Source organism: Pteropus medius, unplaced genomic scaffold, assembly GCF_902729225.1.
Source record: "Pteropus medius unplaced genomic scaffold, Ma_sr-lr_union100, whole genome shotgun sequence".
NCBI classification, from domain to species: Eukaryota; Metazoa; Chordata; class Mammalia; order Chiroptera; family Pteropodidae; genus Pteropus; species Pteropus medius.
Window position 1 is genome coordinate 5,783,732 of NW_024355206.1, and position 21,059 is coordinate 5,804,790.

Below are 21,059 nucleotides of genomic sequence, written 5' to 3' on the forward strand. Positions count from 1 at the left end.
TTCAGAAATAAATGTGGCTCTTTTTTTAGTGAAGTGAAAACTATTTCGATTTTCCTGATCATGCTGAGGTTTTTGCAATCAAATTATTTTTTACCGAAGCATTACAAAATATGACCATCACGTGAGCATATTACTGAAACTGAAATCACACCAGCAGGAAGCGATGATTCCATCGGGCTTTTGAAATGTTCCAAAGTAACTCCAAATAATTACATCTGCCTAAAAACAAAACTACTTGTAGGTTATTTTTGTTACAGTTTCTTTTTATAGATGGAGCAAAAAATGTCTTTGCCTGTTTACTGCTTGGGCACTAAAGTCAGGATGAAAGGTAGGATTAACAAATCGAGGCTCTTGCAAAGATGGTTTAACGAAACACTAAGGCTGCTCGTTTTTCAACTGTGTCACTGATTACATTTTTAACATTTTGTTGCTTGCTGAAATTTCCCTCCTGGCGTAAACAGACGGGGCTGTGTTATTTTACCGGGATGCAGACATTCTCCATCTCCGGTTGACACTGGAACTGCCAGGGTTGCTTTTAAAAATACAGGAGACTGGGCCCCAGCCCGACACTGCGGAAGGGGGGGGTCCCCAGCACAAGCGTGTTTCACAGATCCACAGAAACCCCGATGTGCACTGCGGTAAAGACCCGTCGTTTCAGGGGTGAGGATTTACCTATCGCGCGTGTGTGTGTGTGTGTGTGCGTGTGTGTGCGTGTGTGTGTATGCATATATATATTTTTTCAATACTTTACTCCTTTTCTTTAAAAGGGACTCCCAATTATATAAGCTTCATACTCCGCCAACCCTGGAGAGGCCTGGGTTTTTTCAAACTTTTTTACAAAGCCGCCGTTTTCAAAGTGCTACTCGGGGGTTCCTCGTGCCGAGAAAAAGCCGTGACGTGAGAAGGAGGATGCGGGCACAGATCTTTCGCCTGACGACACGCGGCGTGGTTCTTGCACGCGGTTCCGTCTCGGTGTGGCTTCCAAGCCAGGTTCAGAGTTCCCAAGTCTAACGCCCACCTCTCACGAGACGGAAAACGTATGTACGGGAGGGAAGCGCACGCTCTCCGGCCTCCGCAGGCGTCCGGCTGGTCGTGCACTAGTACAGTGAACACAAGACTCACAGCGGGCACGTCTCCCCGGCCTCCCTGACCCCCACGGGCCCCCTGCGGGGGAGGCTGTGTGCCGTCCACGCTGTGGACCGTCCATCACGCAGTGCTGTGTGGCTGGGCAAGTCTCCTCCCCGAGCCCTGCCGAGCCTGGGTCTTCAGCCGTAGGTCCTTTCCGGACGTTGCTTGGTCGGTCCTCACCCACGGGAGGCAAGGACCGGAAGAGGGGCGTGCAGGGCTGGTAAGCGGACAGAGCGCCCTGCCCCGGCTTCAGGTTCACCTTAAGGAAGCCTCGGGAAACAGGCACGGTGCCTAGCACCGAGCATCGGAGTCCTGCTTCTGGAAACTGACTCTGTACCTCGAAAACTGGCAGAGACGGGCCTGAGCCAGCCAGGTCCCCGTCACGGCAAAACACGCAAGGCTTTCCCCTGTCCACGGCGCCCAGATCCTAAGACACACTTTCGAGGGGTAAGAAGAGAAACAAAGCAGAATGAGATGGATACTCAGAAAAGCCGCCGTGAATATCAGTGTTTACACACAACTTTCAGTCACTAACAAGTTAAAAACTGAGTAAAATCTCCACAGGTCCCAAACACTATCACTAACGTCGTCCCATGTGTCATTTCACGTTAGGGGACATATTGCTGCCTCCATTTACAGGGGAGGAAACTGAGGCCCAGGGTTGAGTCGTTTATCCAACGTAAAGGGCCATGAACAGCAACGGTCACCAGGTCCTTCTGACTCCAAGTCCAGGGACACGCACGTGCGAGCACGCACACGCACGCACACACGCACACACACGGTGCTGTGAGCGCTCTCTGCCTGCATCTGCCACGTGTGCGAAAACACGGCTCCGACCCCTTTATCTGCTGGGACAGCAGAGCGATAATGAACCCAGCGGCTGGGAATCTGCCCAGATTCACGACATATCCGTCACCATAAAACATGAGAGAAGGACACACGCCGTCCGGCGGCGTCAGCATGCGAGGCACGCAGCAGAGGAAAACGAGGCGGGTTGTGTCAACGTCTCCCAACGAGGAGACCTGAACGGGGGCCAGAGAAACATCTGGGGTAACAGATCTAAGGGGGCCGTGTTCCTGGTGGGCAGGCACTGCAGAGCCCCCCAAACCAGCCGCGTCCTCAGATTTCACACTCTCGCACATGCACACCGAGCACCCCGGGCCGCCCGACTCCAAACGCTGCTCCTCAGCATTGACCACACAACCCGGCCATCTCTAAGGGGTCGAAATCCCATAACCGTGCTTTTCTGGCCACTAAACACTTTATTGCGATTGCAAACAACAGAAACCCAGCGTCGATAGCTGACTCTGATAAAATCGAGATTTTTTTTTTTTTTTTTTTTTTTGGCCACGTTTATCTACGATACCTAATATGGCAAGAAACGGGCTGCTGAATGTGCTTGGGATTCCAGCTTCTGGCGTCGGCCCAAAGAGTGAGCTTGGGCATTCCAAAGAAAATGAGCTATAGGTCTGCGAGTGTGGTTTTCATGAAGCTACCTCAGTGACTGACACCTGGAAGCAGCATCCGTGCCCAGCACTGACCCATGGGGTGGGTGGGGCCTTCACTGCCCAGAGCCCTGTGGGACCGGTTACCTGCCCAATGCTCCTCCACGGAAGGGCTCAAGTGCACGGCTGAGCTCGACACAGCTTCATTCTTGTGCCTTCTGCAAAGGGCTATGCAGAAGGCCCCGCGGCCTCGGGTGGGCCGAGACTGTGCTGACAACTGCCGGCTCCTTTCCCAGGCACCCGTGTTCCGTGACGTGCACGCTGTCCTCTGTGGCAGCCTGCGCCGCTGCGTTCGTTTCTGGGTCCGCACAGGGTGACGGTGTGGGCGCACCCTCGGGTCCTTGCTTCCTATTCCACGGCGGGAATACTGCCTGCTCAGCCAGTCTGTGATGTGTGGACATGCAGAGTGAGGTCGCACGGCCACTGCAGGCTACTCTGCTGCCCTGCCGTTCCCGTGCCCGCTCGGCCTGCGCCCTGGACAGCAAACCTCCAGAGACTGCACCCTGCACTGCCCTCCCCGGAGGCAAACACGAGCTGGAGGCAGGATTATGGGGCCAACCTCGTCACACCATGCTGGTCCCAGCAGCCAAAGGATGCCCCCCATCCCACACCATGCTAAAGACTTCAGTTCACAGATTCTCAACCTTTAACGTGCACATAAGTCCTTTGGGCGCCTAGTAAAACATAGCCCCCGAGTCAGGGCGCCTGGAAGGGGGCCTGGGTCTCTGCGTTTCTAAGGAGCTCCTACGAGGAGTGGGTGCTGCTGGCCCACAGAGCACTTACCAGGGGTTACCTCCCAAGCACGAACGAACACTTGCCTTGAGTTTCACAGTCAACGAGACGTCTCACAAAACCACGCATCCCCATCATTCTGAGCCAGAAGTCACACTCAGATCAGAGCGCTCGACAAGGTCGCAGTGGAGGTGAACTTGACCTGGGTGATGTGCTGCCCAGCCCCAGGCTGTGCTCACCCAACCCCGGCTCCCAACGTCAGCTCAGGCCGCGTGCCCCAGACAGCAGGCACAGACGTGCATTACTGACCCCAGAGCTCCAGGCTCAGCAGGCCTCGGTGCGGCCAGCAGTCGGCGTCTCCAGCAAGTTCACAGTCAAGGTTACGCAGCTGGGCAGGACAACACAGGCCCTGAGATCCCTGAGTGTGTGACCTCGGTCTCGGGGCCTAGACTAGACCCAGCACACCATCCGCATGTCCCTGGACCCCAGCTGCCCGGCTCGCCCTGCACCAACCGTCCAGCCCCGCAGCCCTGGGGTCGCGCTGCTCTGGGTCGCGCTGGGCCTGCCATATCGGGCCACACACGGCACTCAGGACTCTCTGTGCCATATCACTCAAGGGGATGAAAGCTTCGTCTGCACTGACGACGACCTCCACTCTGCAGCTGCTGTGTGGCCCTGCCGTGTGGCCCTACTGTGTGGCCCTGGGAACCTCTCTGTGGCTGTGAGCTTTGTGCCCCTCACCTGTGCAGCAGGGCGGACAACACCCCACCCACAGGACTGCAATGAGGCCCAGGGGAGCGGGGGCTCTCTCCCTGCCTGTGCGCCGGAACCCCAGGGAAGCGTGCAAAGTCATGGTGCCCGTCCCTCCCCGAATCCTGGGCAGGCGCCTCCGCGTACCTCCCTCCGATCGATTGTAACGTGCGGCCAGGGTTGACAGCCACCACAGCGGTAAAGCACGTGCTTTAAACACGGAGAACGTTCCGCAGACTGATTCATAGCTCACTGTCAGGACCGAATGAGGAAATGAACGCAAACAGCCAGCGTCCCTCCAGCGTCCCCTCTCCCAGACCAGCAGGGAGACCGTGACGGGCGCGCGCCATCTCTACCTCGCACAGAAACAGCGATGACAGGGCAGTGAGCGGAGCTGGCGGGGCCGGCTCCCCGGTGGCCTGCTCTCGCCAGCGCCTGTCTGTGCCCAGACCGTGGCCTGGCCAAGCCGTGATGCGAGGCGGAAGGCATCTCTGGACTTCGATGAAGCTCAGGAGGACGGGAGCTTGATCAGAGCTCGTAGGGACAAGTGAGTCACACACAGGCGCTTTCCAGCTCAAGCCCTCAGGGACCAACTGGGCCAGGCTCCCCCAAATTACCACAAAGAATCTGGCTGGAACAGTTAGGAAATGGGGTCCATCCAAGAACAGCTGGGAGCTCCAGTCGGTGACACGTGAACAGGTACGTGTTGAACAGATGAATAAACCAGTAAACAACGTACCCAGGGGACAAATGCTGCACGGCTCCGCTCACGTGGGGGACCCCGAGGAGCCAAAGGTATGGTGGGTGACGGGGTGGGGGAGGGGGGAGTGGGGGGCTGGCGCTTAACGAGCGTACGGTTTCGGTTCCGCGGGACGAGAAGGATCCAGGTCTGCTGTGCGACACTGTTACGACGTGGTGACGAGCCAGGAGGGCCGCCCTCGTGTCTCCCCAACAGGAAGGGAGAGGGAAGACGACCAACAAAGCCACGAGGACAAGGTGACGAGCACGGAGCTGACGAGAACGTCGAGCACCGTGAAACCTGCCCGCTGAGAGGCGGCTCCGCGGGACACCAGTCAGGTCTCTCCGCGGTGTCACAGCATCCGTCACGCTGTGGCTGGTCAGGAAGCCCAGCTCCGCCCTGTCCTGAGTGCCGGGGTCACCCCGAGGCCCGCCCCAGCGGCAGCGGGCAGTGAGCTCTCCCACGCCCCTCCTGCTCACGCCCGGGGGGGCCGGACAGCACGCGTCGGCCGCTCCCAGGGTGGCTGTCCTCTCCTCCACCCTAGGGACACCTTGGCCCTCACGGAGGAGCCCGCCAGGAGGGGAGCTCGGAGGCCTGGCTGTCCGCCGTGCACCCGGTCTCCTCGGCCAGGTCGCACACAGTGACAGGAGACGCAGAGACGAGACCACACGCTCAACTCTCGCTTCCTCCCTCTTAGGGCGACACCGAGGTGACCGCCCTTCGGAAAGCGCTCCGCTTCCGCCACCGAGACCGGCCGCCTCGTTCGGCCTCGCTGTAAGCGTCACGGGCTGGACCGTGTCCCCCACACCCGGACGCTGAAGCCCTAATCCCCGGGGCCTCGGGACGGGCGGTGCTTGGACGCGGCCGTGGGGGGTGGCGGAGGTTGAAGCCGCTCCCATTCGCATTCGGCCCCTGCTGCGTTTCCCTCTGTGACGCGCACATCTTTAGTGCCGCGCTGCTAATCCACGTTCCCCCGCGGTTCCTCCTTCACGGTTTTGTGCACTACCATTTTTTTGTTTTTTGTTTTTTAAGAACACGCATGTGGTGTCATAGCAGGGCTGACTACGTGTCAACGTTCAGTAGGGAACGCCATCGCAGGTCCCCGAGGCCTGGGTAAGAAAACGCCTACAATCGAGACCCCAGTCCCACACTATGGCACAAATCTCATTACAGAGCACGGGATTCCGGCTAACGTAGCAACACCACCTCCTTGTGGCAACGCCTTCGATGGCAGGTAAAAAAGCGACGTATTATAAATGAATCTTTAAAAGCCACGGCGGGGAAATGAAGCCACTACACAAGCTGAGTCAAACACTCCCTCACCTGGAGGCAGCTGCTTCTGACCTCCAGCTTCCCGGTTGGTTTCCTGGAAAAGATTGGTCTCGAGGGTCGCACCGCCCCACACGGGGAGCTGCACTGACCTGTCATGGAGTTTTCGGAGGTGCAGAGCTGCTCTCTCAGCTTCTCCACGTCGTCGGGGTGCACCTGCTCATACAGGGTGCTCCCAAACCACTCCGACTGGGGCTGGTTCAGGACGGGGGTGACGGAGTCGGACACGTAGATCACGCGCCCGGTCTCGGCTGCCACGACAAAGAGGAACCCATCGGCTGCCTCCAGGATGAGATGCTTCAGTTCCTGGGAAGAAAAGGCCACAGCTGGAACCAGGCACGGACCGTCCCGGCCAACGCTGCCGTCTCCTGAGTCACCTTCACCTTTCAGCTACTCGCTGGGACACACGGAGCCTCGGCAACTGTGACTGCTGTCACCAGAAAACGAGCTAAGAACCGCACAGACCTAAGACACAGCCGCTCCGAGCACCGCCAGCCCTAGCTTCACCCGTCCTCTCTCGGGACAGGAAATGACGTGAGAGCAAGGGGCGACCACCGGAAGGCGCTGGGTTGTCACAAGCGTGCACGGCGTCACCTGCCCATTCGAACAGCAGACACGTCACTCGAACAGAAGAAGGGCGCGGTCCTGAGGTGCTCTTGGAAGGAAGGGAAGGAGGATGGGAAAGGAGGGGACAGAGAAAAGGGACCGCGTGTGTCCCCACCCGCCGCCTGCCACCCTGCCAGGGCGCCCTTGTCCTCTCTCTCCCTGTGCCGTCTGAGCTGAGTGCTGGCGCGGGGTGTGAGCGTGTCACCTCGCGTGCGCACGTCTGAGCTAGCTGACGGCCGACATCGCGACAGACTCTCGGAGCAGCCCCAGGAGGTGGCAGGGCGCGTGGCGTTGTCCGCGTCACTTCGCAGTGATTGGAGAGGAGAGAGCGCCAGCCCCGGGGCCGCCCTGACTCAGCGGGCTCGTGCGTGGAGCAGAGGCAGGAAGGAGGCTGTGTGGGTCGGTGAACGGGCGGCAGGAAGCCCTGCCAGCCACCCGAGGGGCGTGACGGGCGACGTTGGTTTGGTGAAGGGGTGACGTCTTTCCCGTGCCGCTGCCTGCCCGTGCCATTCTCTCCTCAAGCCCCAGAGCCCTCTCCCGCCCGAGAACGTGGGCTCCGTTCCTGCCGGAGGTGAGGGGCTAACTCCGCCCATGTGCGCATGTCTGCAGGTGCGCCTCGGGCCCCAGGGGTCGGAGGCACGCTTCTGGGTCTGCGGCCGGCTAACGCTTTTTCTGGGAACCCTCTGTGGGACGCCCTCGGCAACACGGCGTAAGGGCCAGCTGCTCGGAGGCAAAGGCCGGGTTGTCTGGGGCAGGTGGCTCCGCCCCACGTCTGTCCCCGAGGGGGCCCCCAGGACTCATGGCTTAGAAAACTGGACCTGCTGCTGAGCAGAACCTGGGGGCTCCGGGAGCGTCTCGGAGCCGTGGCTGGGTCGGAAGTCCCGCGTCCCGTGCCTGGGAAACGAGGGCGGAGCGGGCTGCGCGAGCATTTTTGAAGGACAGGTTCGTTCCATCCATTTCTCTCGCTCGGCCCTTCTGCTTCCCCTGTGTCTAGATGCTCCCGACTTCGCAGGGTTGGCGCGGCACTTGTTTCGGTACTGGGAAGATCTGCCCCACAGGGAGGACTGTGGAAAACGGAACAGGACGCCTGAGAAAGCAGAGGGTTCCGTCGCGGGAGGAGAGGAGGTGGGGCTGACGACTTCGCTTGTGTTTTCACAGATGCGCCCGGTTTGCGAGGACCGTGGGGAGCTCACGTGTATCCCAGGCCCCTCCTTCCGCCACCCTCCTCCCCGGTTCCGTCTTCCAGGAGCTCGTCACTCGTCACCAAGGGCCTGTGTCCGGCGACCAGACCGGCCTGGCCGTCTTCTAGTTAAGCCGACCGTGAGGCTCGGGGCACGGACCTGGGCGTAGGGGGCCGTCCCTCTGCCCCGTGCCCCCGCCCCTGCTGCGCAACTCGCCCGTGACTTAACTCCCTCAGCTTCTGTTTTGTGTTTTTTCCCCAGATTTTTTTCAGAGATTTTGTGGGGTTAAATGAGATCTTGTGTGTGAAGGGCTCAGTAACGGCTTAGCACACAGTAGGTGCACAACAAATGTAGCTGTTGTATCGTCAACAACGTGCTGAGTGACAGAGGGAAACATGGCAGGACTCTGCAATGCCGTAACCGTCTGCCATCTCTGCCCTCCTTTCTTAATCCTTGCTCAGCTCATGCAAAGATAAAGAGATCCATTTCAAACACGGACCCAGCAAGATTTCTGTTAAGAATTAAGGAAATGGAGAGGAAACGCTTTTGACCGATCCCAGTGGTTAGCAGGTACTTAACCCACCGCTGTGTGGTCACCTGCCAGCCGGCCGCCCCTCGTTTTACTCCGAGCCCTGCGGTGAGAATTCTCCTCCACGCCTTCCTAACCCGTCACCACAACCAGGGGACGTGGGAGCTGTTGCCACGCTCCTTTTCCCAGAGGTGGGGACCTGGCTGGCGCCCGGGCCCTGAACCACCACGCTGCGAGTCCTCCCAGGGGTGGCCACCCCACTGCCCGCCTTCCTGACAACTGCGACGTGAGCCACCACGTGGCCCGGGGATGATGGCAAACAGCATGATGCAACTTCCGGCTAAAATGCCCCCCACAGGGCAGGCGGAGCGCACGCGGCAACTCCTCCGGGTTCTCTCTCCCAGCCTCCCCGCCACGGCAGGATCGGACCGGCTCCGGCTCACAGGACAGACCCCTCCGGGTCCCCACACGCCCTCTGCGCTCCGGCCTGCGGCTCACGCTCGCTGTCGTCCTCACGTCGAACCCCTCAGGCCCCGCCTTCCTATGCACACTCTGGGGCTCCTTCCCGGCCACGGCCTGTGCCTCCTTACTACACAGGGGCGCAGGGCCGAGACGCGCAGCCCTGGCCCCACGCCACGGTGCCTTCCCCGCCTGTGACCTCAGACAAAGGCCCTTCGATGCAGCTGCTCCCTCACCCCCAAGGGAACAGCATCGGCCCGTCCGCCCGACGACCGGCGTGCGGGGCGCGGCCCATCTGTCGAACCCCGTCCCGCTAACCCCTTCACGGGCTCACCCTCCTCGTCCAGACTAGCACAGCTGTCAAGACGTGGCTGTAGGTCTGACCGGCCCGTGTCCCCGCCCCGCCCCGGCTGCACCGCCCAGCAGCTGGCTGACTCAGGGCAAACTGCCTCACCTTCCCGTACAAAACAGGGACCAACAACAGCGGCTGCTTCCTCGGCCTGGGACGAGGGGTAAATGGAACAATGCGCGGCGAAAAGTGCCAGCTATCACGGTCCTTGTCACCTCCATCACCATGACTGCCACCAAGACGGTCGCCGTGACGGTCACCGCCACTGTCCCGGTAGGAGACTTGGGCGCGCCCCCGACTTCTTCCAGGGGAGCCCGCCATCCGGGGGCCGGCCACCCTTCTGTGAGTGACGCCCCGTTACGGTACGTGGCAAACGCCAAAGCGAGACACAAAGGTCGGACCAACTGCCCTGGTGAAGGGCGGACATCGCAGGTCTTGCCACCCTCCTCGCCCCACACCCCGGCCTGGTCGCCCCCATACCCATGGCGCCCGCACTGCACCCCACCGCGGCACCCGGCCGACCTGCACCCCACCCGCTGGCCGTCCTGCTCGTGAGGAAGGACGGCTTGTAGGCGCCGTCCGTGGACTTGTTCCCCGTGCCGCGCATGGACTTCATGTGCGACACCGCCATGCGCAGGATGGTGAGCTTGTCCGGCTTCCGCGCCAGCGCGCTGCACGTGGGCACCATGTCCGACAGCTCCGTGATGTACTGTGTCATCTTGTTCCGCCGGCGCCGCTCGATCTCGCTGTGGTTCTCTCTTCCCGGAAGCACGGCACCGGGAGGGACAGAGAGGAGCGTCAGCCCGGGGCCACCACGGCCCGCGGACGCCCAGCGCCCAGGACACGGGGCCGAGCTGGCGCGGACGCCCGAGCCGGCGCCTGTCCCTGTGGGCGGAGCACAGGCTCCTGCAGGTGCCTCAGTCCCGGCTGAGACTAGGTCACTGTCCCCTCATAAGGGAGGCGAGGCTGTCCCCAAAACGGGCGGCCGTCTTTGCTCAGCTCCTGTCTGCACCGCCGGAAAACAGCACACACTTTCGCCATTAAAGTCAAGCCTCGCTTTGACCAGAAACGCCAGCGTTTTAGAGGCCGAGCGTCCTCCCTGTCCTCCTGCCCAAACGTTCCCCTTGTGGGAGGGTGTCCGATGACCAGGCGTCCGTGATGGACCTGGAGGCCCTGGAAAGCCCTGGCATTTTACAGAGAAGCACGTCCCTCTTGGGTCAGGTCAAGTGCATGCGATCCGCAACCACGGCATGAAAAAGGAACCATAATCAAGAATAACCGCCATGGGGAGGTCAGCGGGCCAGGGGGGGTCTCCACATGGGCGCCCTCCTTCCAAAGGCGTTTTTAAAAATAACCACGGCTGCCCATCCTAACTGGGGACGGTGGGGGCCGGAGGAAGGCGCCCGTCACCGGTGGCAGCTTCCAAGCTCGTCCACATCGAGGCATGTCTGCATGATGGCACGAAGGCCAAAGCAGGCCCCTCCACTAATAAATTGCGTACAGATGAAAATTTTGCTAAGGCTGATAGGACGGTTCATGCCTTTCTCTCAACACTGCCAAACTTCCTACTACAACTGAAACAAAACCAAAAAAGAAAAAGAGAAAAGAAACAAGCCTGGGGCCGAAGCCGCCTCGTCCCTCACCCATGCAGCATGACACCACTGTCTCCAGCCTTTCTGCCAGGACGGCCTGGCTAAAGACGCGGCCACGTGGCCAGCGAGGGAGACAGTTCCTAGGAACTCAGAGTCCAGTTTTATGTCCTGCATCCAAAATGGGGCCACCCAGATTCCTTCCATGTCTCCTCATTTTGTGATAGAAAAAGAGGACTTATCGCAACGGTTTTTCTAAACTTGAACTCTAGCTCTGTCTTTTAAAATGCAATCCATGAAAACTGGCAGCCACCGTTTAATTTTAAAAGGCAGCAGAGCCAATAACTTGTTACTTAACTTCCGATCGTCTAGGCTGGGCTGTTGGCAGGGTTGCTACTTAAGCTACCTGTCACCGGGCCCAATACTGGCATGGAACGAGGGACGACCAAAGGGGTCAGGCTACAGGCAGTGGCTGTGTCGATGACAGAGTACATTTAAATCCGTACATGTTCCCATTCGGTGACACCTGGCTATCGGCTTCTTCCAATCTAAGGAACGTAAAGTAACCTCACCTTGAAAATTTGCTGGGACCTTCACCATCTTCATCGTCAAAGTCCATCCTGAAAAGTCAAGACCACAAGTGAGCATCGTTATCAGTGCAGCGTTTACCTGGAAGCACGCGCCGCCAGCGCGGATGGGCGCTTACTCACGCGGATGGCTGCCCGAGCGTCCCAGGTCTCGGCAGAAACAGTGTCTCTGCACAGCCATCAAACCGGTTTGTGACGACAAAGGGCAGAGTGCAAAGCCTTCGCTGTGAGCACCGTGGACCACACAGTGGGGAGCCTGTCCCCTCGGAGCCCACGCAGGGCCCGGCCCCGCTCAGCAGTGCTGGGGACAGCTTCTCCCCTCCACTCCGCCCTGAGACCTATTCGTTTTATTCTGTGGCACGTTAGCGGAGTTGAAAAACCTCCAGGGGTTTTTTAAGGGTGAGGAAAAACTTCTGAGAAAAAGAAGACCCACTGCTGGTTGGGCTGTGTGAGGGCCTGGCTGGTCTTGCTGAGCCGAATCGAAGGGGACGTTCAAGGCCGCGACCCTATGAAATCCAGGCTCCAGAACACACATGCGGAGGGAGAAATGGTCGTTTGGAGCCGGAGCTGCTCGAAGGAGCTGTCTGCCTGTGGAGACTCGCTCAACAAATGCTCAAATTCCCACTTGACCGGGCCTCTCGATATAAGCGTTAAACAAAAAGTCTTGATAGAGGTTTGTTTAAATACTACCCGGAACGCTCCTCAAGAAGCCCGTCCTCTGTGATGTCGGTTAAGTCACCCCTGACGATGTCGGGGCAGAGGGGTCCTTCGTTAGTATAAGGTTCACCCGGCGCCTTGGGGACAACGTGAGAAGTGATCCGAATGTCTTGGCTCTCGGGGACATTCATGGGAGGGGACTCCTTAGGAAAGAAGGCCTCAGAGCCACTGTCCTCCTGTTCCTAGTGAGACCAAGTAACTAAGTGAGGCAGAGTTCTCCGGGCCCCCAATGAAGCGAGACTATCAATACTCTGCACGGTTACCAAGCCACCGCCTCGCCTTCCCGAAAATCCCATCCGGACGACAGCAGGGCACACACCGCTGGGGAGGGCAGCGCGCTCCGTCCGCAGGACCACAGTGCCCCCTCGCGGTCGCCGCGGGGACGAGCACGAAGCTTCGCTCACAACCCCCCCGCCAGCAAAACCAGGTCAAGGTTAAGAAAAATAAATCGCTTTTTTTTTTTTTTTTTTTAAGAAATCGCATTTTCAAAATTCCAGTGGATTTAGGCAAGCATTTAGCAAAACCGCAAGTGGGTGCGAGAGGAACAGTTATCTTTAAAATGCCTTTCAGCTCAAGTTGATGTGAGTGTGATCGCCGGGCTCCTGCGATTAGGCTGTCCCCTCCCCTCCCCTCCCACCCCCGTCTGCACGGCCTTTGGGGTGCTGAGGGTGCCCAGCCGTCCTGACTTTCCTGGACTGTGGGGATTCCATCTCTGGGGTACAGGGCTTCTGTGCTAAAACAGGCAGTCCCCGGTCAACCATACGGCTGGCACCCCAGCTGTCACAAAGACAGCTCTGCTCTTTGCCCAGACGCCAGAGGGGCTGACGCGTGGACATGGGCCATCTGGTCAGCGGCTCCATCTCGCACAGGGTGTGAGAAAGGGGCCGCCCGGCTTCCTGGAGGCCTCTGGGAACTCGGGGGCCGCGATCTATGTACGTGAAACGGTGCATGCGTGTGCTCGCGTGTCGGCAGCCATGGCCTTGAGTGACTCAGAACAGCACAACGGGGTGAGCCAGGGAGAGAAATCAGGACACAAGCGGTGGGCACGTCCTCGGGATAAACCAGCGGACCCCGAACGCCTCACTGCTTATCCGACAACAAAATGAAAAAGCAGGACACAGCCTCTCAGACAGCGCTCGCGAAGACTGGGTCTCTGCCGGCCCCCCAAATTCTCTACTTTAAAGGTGACTACGGCGGCTACGCGGCTCCTGCTACAAAAACGCTGAGCAAATCGTCCTCTGTTGCACGTCTTTCACGTGTCTCTATTAGGCCGAAACACCTGCGTAACAAAGCAGACGCGAAAATACGACTTTAAAGTGCCACTGCATTCACCGAAGAATTCGGAGAGGAGTGGGTGACTGAGGGCTTCGGAAGGTGGGCCGGAGGGGCTTGTCACCTCGCTTTGCTGTCAACGAGCACCAGTGCTCACCTCACTCAAAAGCCACCTTTTATTTCTGAGCCTGCAATTAGCTGGGAGCAGGGATGTGAACCTCCCTTGCAGCGACTGCGTGATAATCACAATGCTTCGCCAAACACGAGTCAGTCATTGAATAACTCAGTCACGCCCCCATGAGAAGAGAGACGAGGCCGAGCAATGGGGCTGGCCCTGGAGGCGGCCACAGAGCCACCCTGGCCCGGCCTGAGGCTTCTGTGAACAAAGGTGAAGCGCCGGTTAGAGCGCTTCCTTCAGAGGGGACCAGCCTGAGGCTACAGCGATGCCAGCCCCCAAATGCAGACCGACCGAAGCGTCTGCTTACGCAAACACGCCTTTCATCTGACCAGGCCAGCAGCCCTGGGCTGAGACGCTGGTCTGACTGGCTGCAGATCACATGCAAACAGCTCCCCTCGGGACGACAGCGTGGACGCTCAGCACCGGACATCACAGCACTGGGAAGGGGCTGGCGCGTTCCTGCCCACGACCTCCACCCCCCGTGCCTGCGAGGGCTGCGTGGGGAGGTGGGCACAGCCCCTCTAAGCACTGCCACCGCCCCCGACTTACAAGCACCGAGCGTGCCCCCGTGGGTGCCCCCACCCTTCCCCCATCCTGAGATCGGGAGGTCTCCACAGAAACGCAGCTCAGGTAACCTGCTTCGGCTCACGGCTCCCACATGTGGAATCACTTTCCAAAGAATCTGAAACTTCTGAACCTTCGCCTTGTGTCCCAACCGCTGGCCGTGCACACAGCTGCGTGAGACGCTCCCTGGGACCGGCCGTCGGGGAAGGGGGAGCGCATCCGGCCCGGAGGGCCCACGGCGCTGGCCCAGGCATGCGCCGGGAGGGGCCGAAGCCCATGTGGGATCAGCTCCACGTGGCTCTGAAACGCCGGGGCAGGGTGGGTGGTTATCCTCGGAATATGGGACACTTCCCTCCACCAGAACGACAGGCCCGGGTGAAAAGACAGGCAAGGAACGGGGGGCCACCTCCCCTGGTGCCCCACTGTACCCCTGCGCTCTCCCCCTCCCTGCGCCTCTCCACGGCGCCCCACATTTTCAGAAAGAAGTGGAAGGACACGGGGGCAGCAACAGGGGCCCCCTCCATCAGGTGTCCTCTGGGCTCGGCTCAGTGTGCAGGCGGGACCCGGGGAACATTCGAGAGATTCTAGAGCAGGAACCGCTCAATCACGGAATTTCAGCAAAACGCGGAGAAACGTCAGCTGCAAGAACTGCCGTGGAAACAGCCCTGTAACGTGGACCAGGGCTGGCCGAGCCCCTGGGGGAGGCCGAGAGCGTGGGCCTGTGCAAACGGCCCCGACCCCCATCCTCGCCGGCGGGCGGTGCAGCCGCAGCTGCTCCTCACGCCCTGGAATCTCATCTCTCGTCTCGGTGCTTTGCTTCCGGGACTGTCTCAGCTCGCACCCCGGGTCTTCTCAGCCCGCCCGCGCCCGCCTCTGCCTCCAGTGTCTTGCCGTGAGTGTGATCAGCAGAGAAAGGGTCTGCCGAAGACTTCTCAGGAAGGAGACTGAGCCCACCATCCGTCAGCTCGGGGCGGAGGCAGAAGTCGTGTCTGGACACCGGGCGAGGCCCAGAAACACAGAGGCCAGAGGGAAGCAGCCTCGGCCCCAAGCACGGCCTCGCACACCTGCCAGAAGGGCTCGGGGCCGACGCTGACACAGGCAGCTAGCTGCACCCGAGCATCTCGGCCTGGCCTGTTCTCATTCCCACCCAGCACTGCCCTCGTCAAAGAGCCCTGAGCTGGCCTCTTCTTACAAAGAACCGGGCACGCCACGGGGCTCTGTCCCCAGGAGATGGAAGTTAGAGATCACAGACGTTTAAAACAATGTTAAAAGACCTGGAATCTTAAAAAACAAAGACGTAGCAAGTTGACAAGCTGGTGGCACCGGCAACCCTTAGCGACACAGCCTGCACCAAGCTCAGCACCTAGGTCGCCTGGCCGGCCGGCCGGATAAGGGAAAAGGGACCCCATGTCTGCAGTCAGCCCAGAGGCAGGCTGCTGCTCCCTACATGGCCGCTCTGAGGAGATGCCCGGGGCACCCACATTGCTCCGCAGAGCTCCGCTAGTCCCCTCACGGTGGCGGCTAGGGAGGCGGAACTGGCTGCCTCGGGGAAAGCTGGTGTCACCACTGGGCACGGTTCCTCGGCCTCATCGGCCCTCCCAACGGTTGTCGAAATCTCAGTTGCTCCCGAAAGACCACAGGACACTCACACACACGACGGTCCTTACACCCTCTAACACCTGAAGCCAAGCAGGCCCGTGCACCCCACCCCCATACGGAGCCCCCCCACCCGCCCGCAGGCCTTGGCCATCAGAAGCGCATTTTGCTGTCACCCCATAGTAGTCCTGGGGGAGCCTGTGATCTTACTTCAAGAGAAACTCTGTTTATCAACTGTTTCGTTGGAAACAAAGCTGATTGGACGGGAGGAAGGGGCCGGGTCACGCACTGCGCCCGCGAACGCAGCCGTGTTTCTCTGCAGGGGTTCCGCTGGCTGGCTGGGTTCGGAGCTCTCAGCAGTCACAGCCACGACACATGGAGCAGATGTGGTTTGGGTCCCATCAGCCCCGGGAGGAGGGGGGGAGCCTTCTGATCCCACAGCACCTACCGCCGCCTCCACTTACGGAGCAGCATCGGCCTTTAGGTGCCAACGTGAGAGGGATTCCCGCCCAGCACGGAGCAGACCGGCAGCCGGGGAAAGAAGCAGCAGGCTCCAGGGGACCCCTGCTGCCCCCCCGCCACCCGGCCGGAGCTCAGGGCTGGATGGCTGAGCCCCTCCCTCGGACACACGGCCCAGGCAAGGGTCACAGGGCCTTCTCCCTGCAGGATGAGCAAGCGCAAGTCCCAGGTTGCGGCCCCAGACACCCAGCCGGGAGTCACACGCAGTGAGGGGCAGGGAGACCTGAACGATGGACGCCAGCTGCCAAGCATCTGCCCCGGAGAAGCAGGGACACGCGTTCCCACTGGCCCAAGCTGGCGTTTGCCCCCTCCCAGAAATGTGGGACGATCACCTGGGAACTTGGAGTACTCACCCGGAACGACGCTTTCCGCCTCGGGCAGGCACGGCCCCCGGCATCCTCACCTGCCCGGTGGCTGCCATCGGGGCGACAGGCAACGTCACTGATCCGGGCATGTCCGAAGCCATTTCTGGAATTCAGCAAAGACGAGAGGTGTTGTCCATGCCAGAAAGACCTGGGGACGGGCGAGAATGCTGCCCCGGGGGGCCGGAGGCGCCACCTGGGGGTAGAGCCCAAGGGCCCGGGCCTGGGGCTGCCCGCCCATCACCACTCGGGCACCCGGGGGGCCTTCCCTGCCTGGGCTCTGCCCCATCCCGGGCACTCGGCCCGTGTTGCATAACCACGGTTCAGGGCATCAGAGTCAGTGCAGCCAGCAGCTTTCATTAGGGACTGGTCACCTAGAGGCAGGTAAGAGGTCCAAGACCCAGGCACGTGAAAGGACCACGGCTGGGACAGCCACTGGCAGCCACGGGGCCAACCCACCGAGAGTCCTGCCCCCCGGGTACTTGTGTCCCCGCAGAGGGGCTGTTCCCCTCCCTGAACCGGGACTCAGGACCCTGAGTGGCCCCTTCATTCACGACGGCGGCGGTGAGGTCCAGAGCCTTCAAAGCGTCACCTCGGGCTGCGCCCGAGCCAGTGACAGCGCCAGTGTGAGCAGCCCCCGCTCGCCTGGCTTGCCAGGAACAAGCGCTCACGTAAAGAGTCAGAAGGTCGGGTGTGGATGCGCCCCGCTATTTCTCGTCATTTCTGACGAGCCGGACACGTCTGGAGCCTGCGAAGGCAGTGTTAACACCCTAACGTCACAGCCACACACAGTCCTCCACACCCCGCGGAGGGCTCCTGGCCCGGCACCGCGCTCAGGCCGTTGAGAGGCAAGGCCGCCACCAGAACGGCCTCTCTGGCCTGCAGTGTCCTTGGGGGTGACCTTGTGGTGCTGGCCGTTCTCAGCTCCCCTCTCTCCCGAGGCGGGAGAAGCAGCGGTCACCAAGCACGCATTTCAGGACAGTGTGGGACGGATGCGGGAACCTGGGCCCTTGGCCCGCAATGCTGGTGTCACTCCGACGGGTGGGTCTCTGCTCTCCGCCTCCTTCCGGAAGCCGGGGAGGCAGCTGACCACTGACCACAGTCACCCCCAACGACGCAGTGGTTCAATAAACACGGTCTAAGGTCGACTTGGGCTATTCCACCCAGAACTTCTGAAGAAGGATTTCACGGCTCTAATAAACAAAATCTTAATTTAGCGACTGCACGATGGTCACAAAAACGTGAACCATCACAGCTGTTGTTTTTCACCCACGTGCACACGGAAAAGAATTCAAGGCCAAAAAAAAAAAAGCCGTTTCTTAAGTGACCGTCTCCCTGCGGACGGCGCTGGGTTTGTGACAGCCAGGCGGCGCTCACACGACCTCGTAACCTCATCGTCTGCCCGCTCCCCGCAAGAAATCTGCACTTTTCCCGAAACGGAGGCTGAAGTGTGTTGGGGTAAGTCCCCCAAGTGAAGGGCCGACGGCTGCTGGCACCATCGGAAGTCGCTGCTCGTCAAAGGCCGGCCCGCAGGGCGTCAGGCCCTTACGGTCCCACGAGACGGACTCTGCAGGCAACGAAAGGCGGCCGCTCCTGCCGACGCCGGCGACCATCCCAAACACGCACGGAAGCCGACGCGAGGCGGCGCCTCCCACTCCGATGGACCCGGCAGGTCACACGGGCCCCTAGGCGTGGAGACCTGGAAGGTTTGTTATCTGCACGGCTGAAGCTCCACGCGACACTCGAAGCCACTACAGCGCTGCCGCCTCTGAGTGAAGGAGATTTGAGGCTGGGAGCGCCTTTTGCCATTGTCTGCAAAGCCAGAAAGGTCCACCCCTCCCTGCAGAGGGGGATGGCACTTAGAGAAGAAAAAAACACCGTCACCCATTTTTATTTGAGAAAACAAAAATGTCATTTGTTTTCGTGCTACAAGTGACAGGAAGTGAGGACCCACAGACACGGGGGCTGTGGAGGAAGGGCCGAGGAACCCCGGAAGACCCAGGCTTCCCTCAGACGGACGAGCGCGGAGGAGATGACGGGACACGCACGGGGGCCCCAGGGACCAGGAGCCCGGCCCCAGCCACCGTCACGTCGGCACCGACTCTGCTCCCCGCGGCGAGAGAAGGCGTGCTCCCCACCTTACCCCGCCCCACGCACACGCGCCTGACGGCTGCCCACGTGGGAAAAGGAGGAGCCGTCGAGTGCAAAGACACGGACGCATCCTGCCGCCGAGACGGCCACGTGACAAAATCCAATCAATCCCAAAGACGGGGATGAGACTTTCGATTGTGCGAGCAGAAGTCTGCCGCGTGGGGCACAGTCGCCTGCCCGCTTCGGTCTCAACCTGAGGCCCTACCCCCCTTTCTCCCCTCAACCGTCCGTCCCTCAGACCTTCGTCCCCCTGCCGTCAGACCCCTGCAGCGAGCTGTCACCATCACAGGGTCACTTCTCTGCCCGGCTCCGTGGGCGCAGCCCCCGCGCCCCCGTCTCGAGCGTACCCTCCTGGTTTCCAGGGGCCACGTCACCTCCTCCCTGCCCCGCAGGCCCGTCCTTCCCAGGCCCCTCGGCCAGCGACCCCTTCAGCAGACCTGAGGTGTCTTCCACGGCTTCCTCCCTCCCTAGCCTCTGAGCTGTCATCCCCCTCACTTGGCACCGAGGCCATTTCTTTGCTGATTCCCAAGCCCAGGCACCCAGTCCTGCTGCTTTCTCCTAACGGTCTGCCCTCCGCGGCTTCGGCTGCCGGCCTCCCTCCGACCTCCGTGGTCTCCCCCTCATCCCTTCTCCACATGGAGGCAACGGCTCCCTTAGCACAAGGGGGAGCTCCCTGCCATGACTGACCGGCTCTCGTGCGGTCAGCCTGCTGCCCACGGCGCCCGCCTCTCCAACTCCGGCCACGCTGCCTTGGACTCGCCACGCTCCCGCCCACCGCAGGGCCTTTGCACACGCTGCGGCCCGTGGCAGGAAGCCCCCTCCCTCTCTTCACCAAGTCTTCCCAATTCAGCTCAAATATCGCTGTTCCGAGGAAGCCTGTCCCTGCCAGCACCCTCCCTACCCAGTCTAGGGCTGGGCCCGGGCGACCCGCTCTCATTGTACCTGCGCTTGTCCTGTGAATGAATGACGGTCACAGCGGTCCAGGGGAAAGATGACAGGGCCTGAATGACTGAGCCGCAAAGAGGGCATTCAGGAGGAAGGCGATGATGTCAGTGCCTCAAATACACCATGTGTCATCGTCAGAGCCGAAAAGGGAAGACTCTAAAAAGCCTTGGTCACCTGATCCTCCCACACTGAGAAATGGGGCAAAAACATGCTGGAGGAGGAAGGAAGGTACGGTAGGGCTGGCTACATATTTCCATCTGCCACAGACCTGAGACGGGGATCCTGCAGCACACGAGAGGCCGGGGCGTTTCCACCTTCCTCCCTCCGGGCACTTGGAGGCCCGCCCGCTCACTGCGAGTCCGGTTCTGGTTCTGGCTTCGTCACGGTGCGACTCAGTGTCTCCATCCCTTCTCCAGCTAAGAACGGGGGCTCATCAGGACACTCTGCCTCCTGCAGAGGCTGCTCTGAGGAAACGGGGCCCTGTTTCAATTACAAGCAGCACTGGCCAAGGTCTCACCGCGTGTGAGCCGGGAGCTGGACTAGAAGCTGGGCGGTCAGAGATGAAAGGACCCCGTCCTGCCTCTGACAGGGGCAGGGCCTGAGGGTGATGGGGACACGTAGCTCAGCAATGCGGTCCCGACAGCTGCGTGCCATGCGAGAGACTGGAAATAACGAGGGGATCCAGGGCGCCTCCCTGGAGGAGGCGACCCCCGTGCTAGCCCGGCAGAAGCGAAGCATCATACAGCAGGGGCCATTTTCTCAGCGTATGCCTTGGATCGCTCCAGAACTCCCGAGCAGACTCCCTCAGGCTTCCTCGTTCACGTCCAGTCCCTGGAGTTTTCTGGCCTTTTACCCCCGGCTACGAGTCTGTGAGATCTAGAATCATTCCCTCTCCGCAAACGAGACCCTCTCACGCAGATCTGTCATCAGGGCTCCTGATCACAACCGGTGACAAACACACAGACAGAAATCGCCCTGTCTGCAGCAGTCCGACCCCAAAAGCAGGTGTCCCCCCCAGGAAACGTCGTTTCCCCGGACTGCTGGCTCTACACAAAGCTGCAGTGAGCTTTCCTGCTCACTGTAACGTCACTACAAGCTGAGGCTTTTGAGAGCATCACCATCATTCAGAAGACGTATCTGGCTTATGATGCAGCAGGCAGCTAAAGACTATTTCACGTGGCAAATGCAGACATATTGTGCGCGATTCCTACGACTCGGCACAGGCAGCCAAAGCCTGGGGGAGACGTGGAAGTGGAGAGCATCCCAGACGGA

The 21,059-nt window shown here is 60.4% G+C and overlaps 1 protein-coding gene and 1 long non-coding RNA gene across 2 annotated transcripts in view; one reads left to right on the forward strand and one right to left on the reverse strand.

Annotated features, from left to right (window-relative positions):
• ARNT2 (aryl hydrocarbon receptor nuclear translocator 2) overlaps positions 1-21,059 on the reverse strand; it is a 91,154-nt gene that overhangs the window by 45,147 nt on the left and 24,948 nt on the right. The window contains exons 2-5 of the mRNA XM_039858297.1: positions 16,683-16,797; positions 11,469-11,516; positions 9,860-10,065; positions 6,276-6,497 (exon numbers count right to left, since the gene is read on the reverse strand). Of these exons, the coding sequence (XP_039714231.1) occupies positions 6,276-6,497; positions 9,860-10,065; positions 11,469-11,516; positions 16,683-16,797 (591 nt within the window). The remainder of the gene's footprint in view (positions 1-6,275; positions 6,498-9,859; positions 10,066-11,468; positions 11,517-16,682; positions 16,798-21,059) is intronic.
• Positions 3,969-9,754, forward strand: LOC120599304 (uncharacterized). The gene is made up of 3 exons (XR_005651860.1): positions 3,969-5,628; positions 5,887-6,088; positions 7,948-9,754. It is a non-coding gene; the product is annotated as an uncharacterized LOC120599304 (long non-coding RNA).